The sequence below is a fragment of the Nannospalax galili genome, unplaced genomic scaffold, assembly GCF_000622305.1.
Source record: "Nannospalax galili isolate Female #2095 unplaced genomic scaffold, S.galili_v1.0 scaffold191, whole genome shotgun sequence".
NCBI classification, from domain to species: Eukaryota; Metazoa; Chordata; class Mammalia; order Rodentia; family Spalacidae; genus Nannospalax; species Nannospalax galili.
Genome location: NW_008331484.1, coordinates 4763474 through 4776371, shown reverse-complemented (window position 1 = coordinate 4776371; position 12898 = coordinate 4763474). Strand labels below are relative to the sequence as shown.

The 12898-nt window shown below is 39.4% G+C and overlaps 1 protein-coding gene across 6 annotated transcripts in view; it reads right to left on the bottom strand.

Annotated features, from left to right (window-relative positions):
- Poc1b (POC1 centriolar protein B) overlaps positions 1–12898 on the bottom strand; it is a 121831-nt gene that overhangs the window by 74675 nt on the left and 34258 nt on the right. For all 6 annotated transcript variants that reach the window (XM_008824017.3, XM_029559141.1, XM_008824025.3 and 3 more), the window contains 2 exons: positions 5958–6065; positions 5714–5829 (listed from right to left, as the gene is read on the bottom strand). In XM_008824017.3, coding sequence (XP_008822239.1) covers positions 5714–5829; positions 5958–6065 — 224 coding nt within the window. The remainder of the gene's footprint in view (positions 1–5713; positions 5830–5957; positions 6066–12898) is intronic.

Genomic DNA, 12898 nt, shown 5'->3' with positions numbered 1-12898 from the left:
ACCTAGCTTTTGGGTCCATCAGAGCCAAGATTTTTGTCTTAAAAACACTGATTTAGACTGAGTGGTCCCACGCAGCTGCTGGAATCACGTTAATCCCAGGGACTTTTTCTATCTTTCCACTTGGGCTGCTTTCTACTTCTATTTGGTGAAGTAAAGAAGTGAGTGTTTGGACTCTCCAGGCCCTGAAGTCTGACCCTTGGTAAGTTCTCCCAGATCAGCGTATCTTAGGCCCCATCCTTCCTTTTTCTTGTCAGTTTGGAGGCTCTTTTTAACTGTCTAGGTTCTTTCTGAACTAGTCTGAATTTCTGTCTTAAGTCTGACAGAATCTGATTCCTTGTCTTTGGGGGGTTCTTTTGAGCAAAACTAGAGGTCTTGCCACCCCCCCGTCATTGGAACAGTGAACTCATTTATTCAATTTGCCTGTGTTCCTTCCACACAATTTCACTGTTTTGGAAGCCTCAATGCTTCCAATGATTTTCTTCAATACTCAGAAAAGTAAACTAGTGTAAACCAAGAAATATTAAGGCTAGATACTGTTTTAATTATGACATGAAATTAGAGGCCTCTTTTTAAAAAAAAACTATTTGGCTATTTGCCAGTGTGACAGGGAAGTTTGGGTTCTGTAATTTTGTGTTGGTAACTATCGGGGAATGGATATAAGGTGCATAGAGAAACAGGGTGTTTGGGAAATCTTTACTGTAATTTGTATAACCACGGAATATGAAGCTTATGTTATCTTGGTTCCTCTAGGGAGAATTCTCATTTGTATTTTGTAACTTGTTGATTTATCTAAGATTGCCCTGTGAATCATGTAACTGTTTTGTATGTATTAGTATTACTGTGTATTGGTTTATTAGTGTTTATGATGATTAGTTTAATGGAGACTGAAAAGTCAGATGACTGTAGCAACAGTCCTGTTAGAAATTTATCTACATTGAAGGGTCAGTGGATTTGGAAGAGGAAAGACAAATGCTTCCTCTGGCCCACTCTGGGCCATGACTAGAGGTTTTTGTTTTGGTTTTGTTTTTTGAGACAGGGTATCCCTGTAGCCCCAGCTGGCTTGGAAATCAATATGTAGACCAGGCTAGCCTTGATCTCACATAAATTCACTGCCTGTGCCTTTGAAGTGCAGAGATCCAAGGCATGTACTACCATGCTTAGCGTGACTAGAGAGGCGTCAGGAGTGTATGGCCACATGATGTGCTGTGGTCACAAGGAACTCCATAAACAGAACATATTCCATGCTTTGGTTGGAAGGAATACCAATAAACTACTGGGTATCCTACTGCCCCTCTCCTCTGAAACATGTAAGCAGGGACACTGGCCCCTTGGTGGTACTCTGCCAAGGAATTGCTATTAAACAGTTCATCTCATTGACCCAAACATTCACATAGTATCTGCTCTTCCTTCAACCACTAAGGTGAGACTCTAATCAAATGAGTTCAACATAACAGGGCAAAACTTAATCTGTCCCTAAAATTCCTGAAAACAAGTAGCAAGCCAGTGGTCACTTCATTCCTGCATTAAAAAGCAGACAAACAAAAATTGCAATACTTGGCATGCCTAATTTGAAATGTGTGTAGTGCGTATGAAAGTGTTTTATGATGATTTTTTGGCTACACAAACATATAGGAACTATATGTTCTCTCCCCTCCTCTCTTTTTTTCCCTCTTCTGCTACTACCTTTTTTGAAAAAAAAAAATGCTTTTCAAGGTTCTTATCTTAGCAAGGCCTAGAGAGCTAGACATTTAAGAGTTACCTGTAGAAGCTAGAACTGAAGGAATTTTTTAAAAGTGTGTGTGTCGGGGGAGGGGGGCAGCTCAGCAGTTTAGAGCAGTGGCTGAGCAAGGGCTGGTCCTTGCAGAGGACCTGGGTTCAATTCCCAGCTCCCACATGGCAGCTAACAACCATCTGTAACTCCAGTTCCAGGGGAATCCAATGCCTTCTTCTGACCTCCATGGGCATTGCATGACTTGGGTGTACTTATTTACATGTAGGCAATATACTCATACACATAAAATAAAAATATTAAATTTTTTTTTAAAAAGGTCATTTTAAAGCCAAGCTGCTGTTACCTGGTTAGAAAAGGCATTTTAAAGGTTAGTTACATAGGCATGTTTTCTCCCATCATCAATGCAATTTGGATTCAACTCTCATTTGCAGTGCAGCATATTTGGAAATATTAATAAATGTGTTTTCATAAATTGCCAATGTAAAATAGATTACTTTATTCTTGAGTCTTGGTTAAGAGCATGATTATTTAGAGTTAAAGTTTCAATATACGGAATTATATATGCAAAAAACAGAAAAGAGTTTAAGCCATATTGGTGAAAAAAAGTATTAAAAAGGCATAAAATATTTTATTTTACTAAGAAATAAATCTGGACTTGGGAGTTGGATGGTAGAGTGCTGAAAGGCCCAGGCTTCAACTGCTAGTGCTACAACAAAATAATGATGCTTTCTAACTTTGAAAAATATTGACAGATGTTTCAAAATGGATATTCTCTAAGGTCAAAATTTAATGCACTGTTGTAAAATAACACCTACTTGTCTGTGTCTAAAGCAATAAGACTTAAAAACTATTGTTCTGCTTTTAGTAACATGTGCAGAAAAGAATTGGCCCAGAGGACAAAGATTGGTGCTTTACTAAGGTAACTGCTCTTTGCTGACTTGTCAGGACTTTAGGACTCAAAAAACCAAGTCTCAACAAAGTCAAGATTCACTCATGTATCTGTCTATGTTAAACCCTTCCAAGTGGCCACTCTAGAAACAATTTTTAATAGTGATTCAATTACATTTAATACCTTATATATCTGTTACTGGAAACATGCGAATTTAATACATGCAAAGTGACCAATAAGTGCACTTTTATTTAATGTGTTATATCTGAACTGTCGACAATTAAAATAAAATTGCTAACATTTCTTCTAATCAGTACTGTTCAGATGAAAAACCCTGTCACTTGTGCAATATTGCCTTCTAAAACGTGGTCTAGACCTATTTCCCTAAGTAAGCATTTTGTTATTGTATATATGAGACACACATCAAAAAGTAGTCACTAGCGCTATTTCCAAAATTTGAAAGAGGTCTAAAGTTTTAATTTTTGTCAGTGCTGTAGATCTATTATCTCACTAAGCCAAGGATTCTAAAATTTTGTTTCAAAAGTAGAGGCTAAATGTGTATTTATGACTTAGGTGTCATTTCAATGTTGTGGGCTCCTCTGTATGCTAAATGTATTTATGCTTCTCAATATATAAGCTTTCTCTAAACTTCCAAACTAGAAGTGTAGTGTGTGTGTGTGTGTGTGTGTGTGTGGTGTACACATGTGTATGCTCTCCCATTCATGAGACTGTGGGGACCAGAGGATGAGGTCAGGTGTCTTCCTATCACTCTCCATTGTTTTCTGAGGCAGAGTCTTTCTCTGAACCTGTAGCTCATCATCTCAGCTAGACTGGCTGACAGCAAGCCCTTGGGATTCCCCCATCTCTGCCCACCTATTGTTGGGACTGCAGATGTGCACTGTTGCAGCTGGCTTTTATATGAGTGCTAGAGGTCTGAAGTCAGGTTCCCATGCTTGCATAGCAAGCACTTTACCACTGAGCTATCCCTCTGGCCCCAAACTACAACTGTTAGTGGTGATGACCTTTCCAGGCTCCTGCTCATGAGTTCCCAATTATATCATGACTATCATCTTTAAGTAGAAGTAACTGGATATGCCCTAATGCTGTGTACTCCAAGCAGTGCCTGTCTAATAAGTAAATGCAGTGGACATTGGTCACCTAATGAGGACAAATCCATAAACAATTACATTCTACTTTATTTAGAAAACTTTTAAAAATTTTATTCTTAAAAGACAAAATTAAATGGTTATTTGCATATAAAAGTAGCCCATTTTTGATAAGCTATACCATTCTTTCAACTGAAACAAATTCAAATGTATTTCTGAGAGGAAAATCAGGATAGCTTGATGGTCATAATGCTGTCAATCATAATTATCCTGAAATATTATATGCAATGAAAGTACAGAGGTTGTTTTATCATTGTTCAACTTTCTGGAAAATTCTAAACATGAGTGGTCTAAGACTTTTGCCGCCCACAGTTCTGATCCTTGTCTAAAGCATCTACAGTCAACTCAGGGAAAATGATTTTAATAAGTACTGACTTTTGAAACTAGCATCTCTTTATATATTTTCTCTTGTTGGTTGTATTTTGTATTTTCCTTTTTAAAACTTTGTAATTGCTGTCTGCTAACAATCTCTATAAACACAACTTCTAACAAAATGATCTAAGCAATATTAAGATGTTAGGAGTTTACCAACAGGACAGACAGAATTGAACTTAAAAAATGGACTCCAGGTAAGCACAACCTAAGGGCCAGTTTTCTATGCCTCTTATTTGTTTAAATTTGACCAAAAGAAAAGTTTTCCTGGTATTGGCTCATCTCCCTTCCCCTGCCTGGCATGGGATCAGATCAGATGAGATCAGCTGGGGCAGATCTCATCCCAGTGACAAAGGACAGTTGAGATCAAATCATAAGACGATTACTCAGTGCTATCTTCAGAGACAATTGTTCAGATAACGAGGGAAGTATACATAATCAAACAAAGCCATGCTGGTCATGGAGGTACATATCTGTAGTCCCAGTGCTTGGGAGACTATAGCATGAGGATCCTGAGTTAGGGGCCAGCCTAGACTATGTAACAAAATACTCAAAGAGAATAACAAAAAGTAAGTCACTTGTGCTAGCCCTTTCAAAAGTAAAGCAGAGGTTATGGAGAAATGCTTGGTTGCCTGACACTATACCCCTTCCACTAGAATCCACTCAGTCCACAGTCTGAGCTATTTAACCGGCAAGGCAAGATGATACCCTATACCACTTACATAACTGGATGTCTTCTGGCTTTGGATTCTTGCATTCTGCTTTACAGTGGCACTTCCACTTTCAGGCTCAACCATCTGGCTTTTTTCATGTAGATATTCCAGTCATTACAGCCTGCTCTCTTGTCATGTACTGTTTGTCACTGGACCAAAAGCACCTACAAAGCCAGATTGGCCAGATACACTAATTCCCTCAAGATTGAGCAATGTCCAAACACAAGGAAGAACTAAAGCAGGCACTTAGAAGCTGCTTTTGCTAAAAAGTACTGACTCCTCACTTGGGCCTACAGGGCAACCGAAAGCAGGATAAAGTCCAGGATCCCTGCCTTCATACGGTGTCTTTCTGACTCCTTGACTATGGCTAAAAGCACTAAACCTGTAGTCACCTTGGATCCCTGGAAGGATAAAACCTCACAGGGCAGACTGCCCCCTCAGGTGAGGACAATTACCCTTGAAGGCGAGGCTTCACACTGGGACAGAAGCAATCAGCTTGTCCTCAACAATGACAGTGAAGAGGCCTACCTCAGAGCACTTTACAGAATCAGAACTGACTTGAGGTCCATTGCCCTTTATCTGTTTCTCTTCCCAATGTGGCCACATTGAAAAAATCTTTCTGACTTTTCATCAAAAAGTAAAATAAAATAAAAATCTCTTTGGCTCTCTTTCTCCTCTTGCCTCTTCTGTTGATGGAAGTCAACTGCTCTGTTCTCTAGTCAGTTCAAGCGCAGCCCATGATTCCCTTGTAGGGTGCCAAACCACACTAAGAAGGAAACTTGGTCTTTCCCACAATAGCCGTTTGATAATGGAAGTTCTTTTTGGTTAGGGGAACTGTTACCTTGATAGTGCTGGAGTAACTTGTTCACTCTTATATCCCAGATTTTCACAGTGTGATCAGAACCTGCTGAAGCTATGCATGTACCGTTAGGGTTAAAGTCCACAAAATTTGCAAATCTAGGAAGAAAGCATACGATGGCTTCACATTTCAATTCCTTTACTTTCATTTTTTACTGAAATTGTTTACCATGAAACATCTCCTTAGCAAACAGATCCATATAAATATAAAAAGAGAATGGACTTACCCTACAGAATCTGAGAAGTTATTAACACACTGCTTACTTGTGGTGTCCCAGATTTTAATAGTTTTATCTTCACTACATGACACAATTATTCTTGCATCAGGTGAAAATCTAGAAAGCAGAAGAAAGAGGATTCTGTTTGTGCATGGTTTTGGACAATCATCACCCCATACCTCCATACCAAACTGAACTATCAAATACCAAAGGCCACTGTCTCCACACTATACAGCAAAGTTACATTTTATAAACATTATCTTTGCAACCGAATATCACCATAACAAACAACACTGGAGGCCCTTGAAAGATCAAAACATGCTTTGTAGACTAACCATACTTCCTTTATCCGTTTGTTTATATAAAAGTAGTTAGTTTTACAGCTTGCTGCAGGTTGACTCAACGCTGCACTTCTTGTAAGCCAAAGACCTTGTTTTGGGTTTTGTTGTTTTTGTTTTTTTCCCTAGTTTTTTGAAAATGGGTCTCCCTATTTGGGTGGCCTGGAACTAGCTATGTAGACCAGGTTGGCCTCAATATCACAGAAATCTGTGTGTTTCTGCCACCCTAGTGCTGGGATTAAAGGCTAACTTAGTTTTTTTTTAAAAAATAACCTAATTTTTTTAATTTTAATTTTCTGTTATCTCTATGACTCAAAAAGGGACTTTTCCATTCACTACTGCCTAGCCAGTAGTGAAGCTTTTGTTAAAAAATAAATACAAAGCACATCGGTAGGCTGAGAATTAAAGTCTAAAGGATGTCAACAAAAGAACCTAATTTCCAAAGCTGGGGGCTTTCTGGACTTGTCCTGTTTTCAGCCCAAGTCACTCAGAAGAGAAGCTCTTCCCTGCTCCAGTCCCTCACCTAAGCTTCACTAAGAACAAACAAGAGAAATCCCAGAGACCTAGTCTACTGCCTGTACACTGTCTGCTCCTTTAAGATTCTGTTTCTCTCTCTCTCTCTCTCTCTCTCTCTCTCTCTCTCTCTCTCTAATAATAAGAGCCTTTTAAAATTAGAAAAGAGAACCAAATTATTAGGACATTATAAATAGTAATTTTATACTATGAATATTTTAGCAACAACAAAATCCCCCAAAGATTCTTATGTCACAGATTGGTAATTGTGTGTCCATTTTATGTGTAGTTTCCTTCTGGCCCACAGTCCAGATTACTGTGAGTCTTCAGTTAGGGTGAGGAATATGATTAAAGGTTTTCATTTTGTTTTCTCTGCACTCCTACCTCATTCTCAAGGAAGACCTAAAAATAATTCTTCCTGACAGAAATTTTGGATTCTGCACTTATGAGTTCATCATGTGAAAAAGAAAAACATAAAAGACATACGGAAGCATTTGAAAGTTCTCCATGAAGTAACCTTTTAAAATTTTTGAAAGTAATCCTGTAAGGAAAAAATCCTTCCATTCTTGGTAGTTTTCTCTGATTTTAAAATGGCAAGTAATATTTCACTAACATTTTCCTCTAGAAAATACATGAGAAGTATCCAAATATGGGCAACAGTATTACAAAAATGTTCCCAATACAGAAACTTCTTTTACATGGACTTGTGAAAGAAAAATCTACTCAATATCTTTATGGAAATAACTTTGTACAATAAATATAAACTAATGCAAGAAATCAAATTGTATTTCATAACAACTTTATCTTTGAAACACTACTTAATGTGAACATTTTAAGTGAGAAAAATATTTCTGAGATGGTGTGATTCTTAACATTTTAAGACACCACTGATAAAAGATTTAGTCAACTGGAATGATCCAACTACAAAATACCCTATCAGCACCATCAGCACCATCACCACCATCACCATCAGCACTACTGTGGTCCTAGGGATCAAACCCAGGGCCTTGTACATGCTGGGCAAGCACTCTCTACTGAGCTATATCCCAAGCCTTCCCTATCATATTATCACCCAAACCTACCACCACCATCACAACATTATCCTACCCACATTTACTGAGCACATATATGACAGAATGGTTTTTAACACTTCAAAACAACCCTATGAAGCAGGTACTATTGCTTGCCTCCACTTGCAGAGGAGCAAACTGTGGCACAGAAACGAGTAAGGACAGGGGTCCAGATCTGAACCAGGCTGTTGCTTTCCACATACATCTGAATACTCTGTTTAAGTCTTTGACAAAAACAAAGTTTCTTTTTCTTTTTAAAAACATTTTTATTTTATGCGTATGAGTTTTGCTTATATTTATGTAGGTGCACCTGTGTCATGTAATGCTTGCAGAGGCCAGAAGAGGGCACCAGATCCCCTGGAATTGGAGTTAGGGATTGTTGTTAGCTGCCCTACGGGTGCTGGGAACCAAACCAGGGTCCTTTGCAAGAGCAGCCAGTGTTCTTAACTGCTGAGCCATCTCTCCAGTCCCAGGTTTCTTCTAATCTCCAGCGTATAAAGAGCACTGAAAGTTTTGAATGGTGTCTCTGAAGGTCTGTGTGTGTGTGAAAGCCAGGGATCTACCTCTGGTGTTATTCTCTAGAAGCCATCTACCTTGTTTTCTGAGACAGGGTCTCTCCCTGGGACCTGGGACTTCCCAGTTAGGCTTGGTTGGCTGACCAACGAGCTCCAAGGAGCCCTCTCTCTTCTCCCCCATGCTAGGATTACAAGCATGCACCACCACACATGGCTTCTTATATGCGTGCTAGGAATCAAACTCAGGTCCTTAGGCATATGTGGCAAGCACTTTACCAGACTGAGCTATCTTCTGGGCCCCACCAGTCAGTTCTATAGGAGGGAAGTCATGAGGCCATGAGGCAGTGTTCTCATGAAACAGACAATCCTTTAATAAAAATCTATGTGTGGGGAGAGGGGTGGTAAGGGAGGAACTGAAGGGAAAGGAATGAGGTACGTATTTGGTCAAAATACATTACATGCATGTATGAAATCTCAAACAATGAAATAATAAAAAAGAAAAAAAAATCTATGTGTACTTGGCTGTTAAGTAAAATAAAGCACTGTCCATTTCCTTGAGGCGTTCATGGGGGAGGACAGACAGGGCTACCTTAGATAACAGGAATGTAGTTGTGAGATAAGATCCTTGCTCTCATGAAGCTTTCATATATCAAAAATGTTTGCAACAAAAAGGTATCAATTTGCCACCAGAAGCTCCACAGAAGAAGCAAGGTTTAAAAAAAAACTTTGAAATAAGAAAAAGCAAGTTATCTTCATCAGCCCACACTCATCCTAGGCAGGAGTCTGCAGGCTGAGAGTAACTTCCCAGCACTAAAGCTAAGAAGGCTATGTACCTCAGGTAAGTGGAGAGGGCAGGCAGAGGCTGGAAACAGGTGCTGACTAGATGGAGGTTTCACCTCCCAAGAGATACAACCAGAGGGGGTCAGGGTCAGGCCTTTCTGCTTCTCTGACTTTAATTCCTGCATGTGACTCTTGCCTTTGAAGAGGCTGAAAGGGGATGATTTGTACCTCCTTCTCCTCACCTTGATTTTTAATTAAGAGGCATCAAAAATAACACCAAAAAGGCAGGTTTCTCTTCATCCTGACTTTCATGAGGAAAGGTTAGGCTTTTATTATCAAGGTTCAAACAACATATAACAGAGCTGTTAATTTTTTAGATGTTAGGAAGTCATAAAATACAGAGATATAATAGATCTCTGCCACCCAACTACCTCTTAAAGCTTCAGGAATTAGTCAGTGATGACTAATGGTCTGTCTGAAAGGCACCTGACAAGTCAAAATCACAACTGAATCCCTTAATGTTCATAAGCATTCCAAGAGAATGAGGATATTTGAACATTTTCTAGAAAAACTGGTTTACATGTCTTTGAGAGCAGCCAAATTAAGTAATAGGTCTTTAACTTGTAATCTATGGCATTCCTGAAACTATACAGAATTTTATGTCTGTATGCATATTCAAGCAGCTGTCTTCCTTTCGCTTCTTTCTTTCCCCTCCCTCCGTTATTCCTCCGTTCCTCCCTCCTTTCCTTTGGTGGTGCCTGGGAGTTGAACCCAAAGTATGTTAGGCAAGTGCTCTACCAGTGAGCTGCATCCCTAGCCATCTTTTGTTTCTGATTACTCAATATATTTTCTACGAAAACACATTCTCGGCCTTTAGTGCTCTGACATCAAACAAGGTTGTACACTGTTTCATGTTCCATAGGAAACAAGTCACTAGCAGGAACAACTATTTAGTAGGAGGCAAAATCAATAAGACTGTGGGGTTGGAGAGCAATTTAGAGTCCTTGCTGCTCTTGCAGAGGACCTGGATTTGGTTTCCACAAATCATATGGCAGTTCATAAGCACCTGTATTTCTCTAGTTCCAAGGATCCAATGTACTTTTCTGGCCTCTGCAAGAACCTGAAGTACATGGTGTGCATAAACTACACAACACACACACAGACACACACACACACAAACACAGAGTAAATATTCTTAAAATTTTAAAAAGACTGTTCAGTAGGTATAGTCCTATATTCTAGGGTGAATTCCTATGTAACCCCAGGAAATTCACAACCACCTGGACCATGGTTTTCTCTTTGTATAATGAGAGAATTTAGAATACACTCAGATCTAAAATCGTCAGATACATATTAAAAAGATGGTAGACTCAGACTTTGTTTTGATAGGATTTGTGTTTACATACTGAGGGTGAGGTTCAAGGGAATAAAGAAAACATTTATATTTCCTTAAGTGTTGGTCAGCATTAGAAGAGAAACCATCTGGTGACTGCAGCAACAGAACTCATTTCTGCAACTACTGTGAAGAGAAAAAGCAAATGAAATGGTATAAAAAGATTAAGCATGCCATGAAACGTAGTAATTAGCTGTTAAGTCATTTTCCATTTAGATTTCTCTCTTGGGATCTTTACCCACAAATACAGCTTCCTGCAGGGCATTTCCTCTTGAGGTCCCTGTAGGTGTCTCCAATGCGAAACTCCAACCTGGGTGCATCATTTTCCTCTCTTAACTATTTCTCCAGCATCCTCGTCTTAACAAATGCTTTCTCCACCTAGACACTGAGGACTCACTCATACTTGATTTCTAGTCACTTCCATCTTCCTGCCTTTCTACTCCCTTATCAGGTTCTGTCTCCTCCAATTACCACTGCTTTTTTGTTCTCCCATGGTCCACAAGCAACAGAAGTGATATTTAAATCTTAAATTAGAGTGGCTCACTTTTCCCCTTAAAATCCTTGGGAGGCTTCATGCTGGCTGTGGGCAGTCTTATATACTGGTGGCTGACTGCTGATGGCTGACTGGAGGTCCTCCAGGACCCATCTGTCTTCTCTCTTCATTACCTGGCTCTTCCTGGCACCATACCCAACTTCTCTCAAGGGCTCGCTCTTCTTCACAAGCTGTCCTGATACCTCATGACATACCCTTACTTTTTACCTCACTTAAAATATGCAGAAGGATCATATTCTGCTTCGACATTTGCTTCGACAATACCACTCCCCAAAGAGGTTAGTGCCCCAGAATATGGTCTTAACAGCAGCACACATTCACATTCATATCATATTCCCACTAAGTGTTTTATGTTTGCTTTCTTAATAGATTGTAAGAGAAATCATATTTACCTCATTCATTCTTTTATCCCCACACAATGTGTGACATTAAATATTCCTTAGTAAATATTTAGAAAGTCAATAAAGAAAGAATAGAGAAAAATCTAATATATAAGGTCAATGCAAGCTGATGTTTAAAACCTTTTCAATTAATTACACAAAAATGTTGGGTGCACTTAATGTCATGAACTGTATGCATGAAAACATGTTGAAAACAGGGGCTGGAGAGGTGGCTCAGGAGACCCAGGTTTAATTCCCAGCACCCACGCACATGGCAGCTAACAACTGTCCACAACTCCAGTTCCAGGGAATCTGGGGCCCTCTTCTGGCCTCCGTGGGCATTGTTCACAGGTAAACTTACCTGTACATGTAAGCAATATACTCATATAAATAAAATAAAAATAATAAAATATTTTTTAAATGGTGAAAATGATAAAGTCTGTTATACAGACAACTGGATTCTATGATTTTCTGACTCTACAACAAGTGAAAAAGTACTGTTTGTAAAAATGGTGCTTCAAATTTCTACCTCCTCCCAGGTTTGTTATATGAGATACAAGACCATGTCAGTGCTGGGATTGGAGAGAGCAGGAGCTCAGTCAACCATGGACCCACCAGGGGAACAAGCAATACTACAGCACAGTGTGTTGCTCACTGGGGGTGTTCAGCAGATTTACTAGATGTATCTTCAATTGAATATTTCTAACTTATGGTGGGTTTATAATGATGGAACCCTGTCATAAGTCAGGAAGCATCTAAATATTTTATCACAAAAAAAAAAAAAAATCAAGGGCTGGGGAGATGGTTCATTTGGTAAAGTACTCACTGCCAAAGCAAGAGGACTTGAGTTTGGATCCCCAGCACCCATGTAAAAAGCCCAGAGTGGTGGAACACGTTTATAATCCTAGAGCCAGGGAAATAAAGACTGGCCAGCTAGTCTTGAAGAATCAGTGAGTTCTGGGTGAAGAGCACATAGGCACTGCTCTTGAGAGTTTGGTTCTCAACATCCAGATGGTGGGCCACCACCATCTGTAACTCCAGTTCCAGTGCCTTCCTCTGGCACTAGCACATATGTGGTGCACATACGTACATGCCGGCAAAACACTCATACACATAGATAATAAATCTTTAAAAAATAGATATTGGGGGTATACCTCAGCAGTTAAGAGCACTGACTGCTCTTGCAGAGGGCATGGTTTGGTTTCCATCACCTGTATGGTGGCTAGCAACCACCCGTAACTCCAGTTCCAGGGGATCCGATGCCCTCTTCTGACTTCTACAGGCATTGCGTGGCATGGGTGCACTTACATACATGCAGGCAATACACATAAAATAAAAATAATAAAATATTTTAAAAATAGACATCGTAAAAGAAAGTATAAGGCTATGATAATTTAAACCTTAAAAA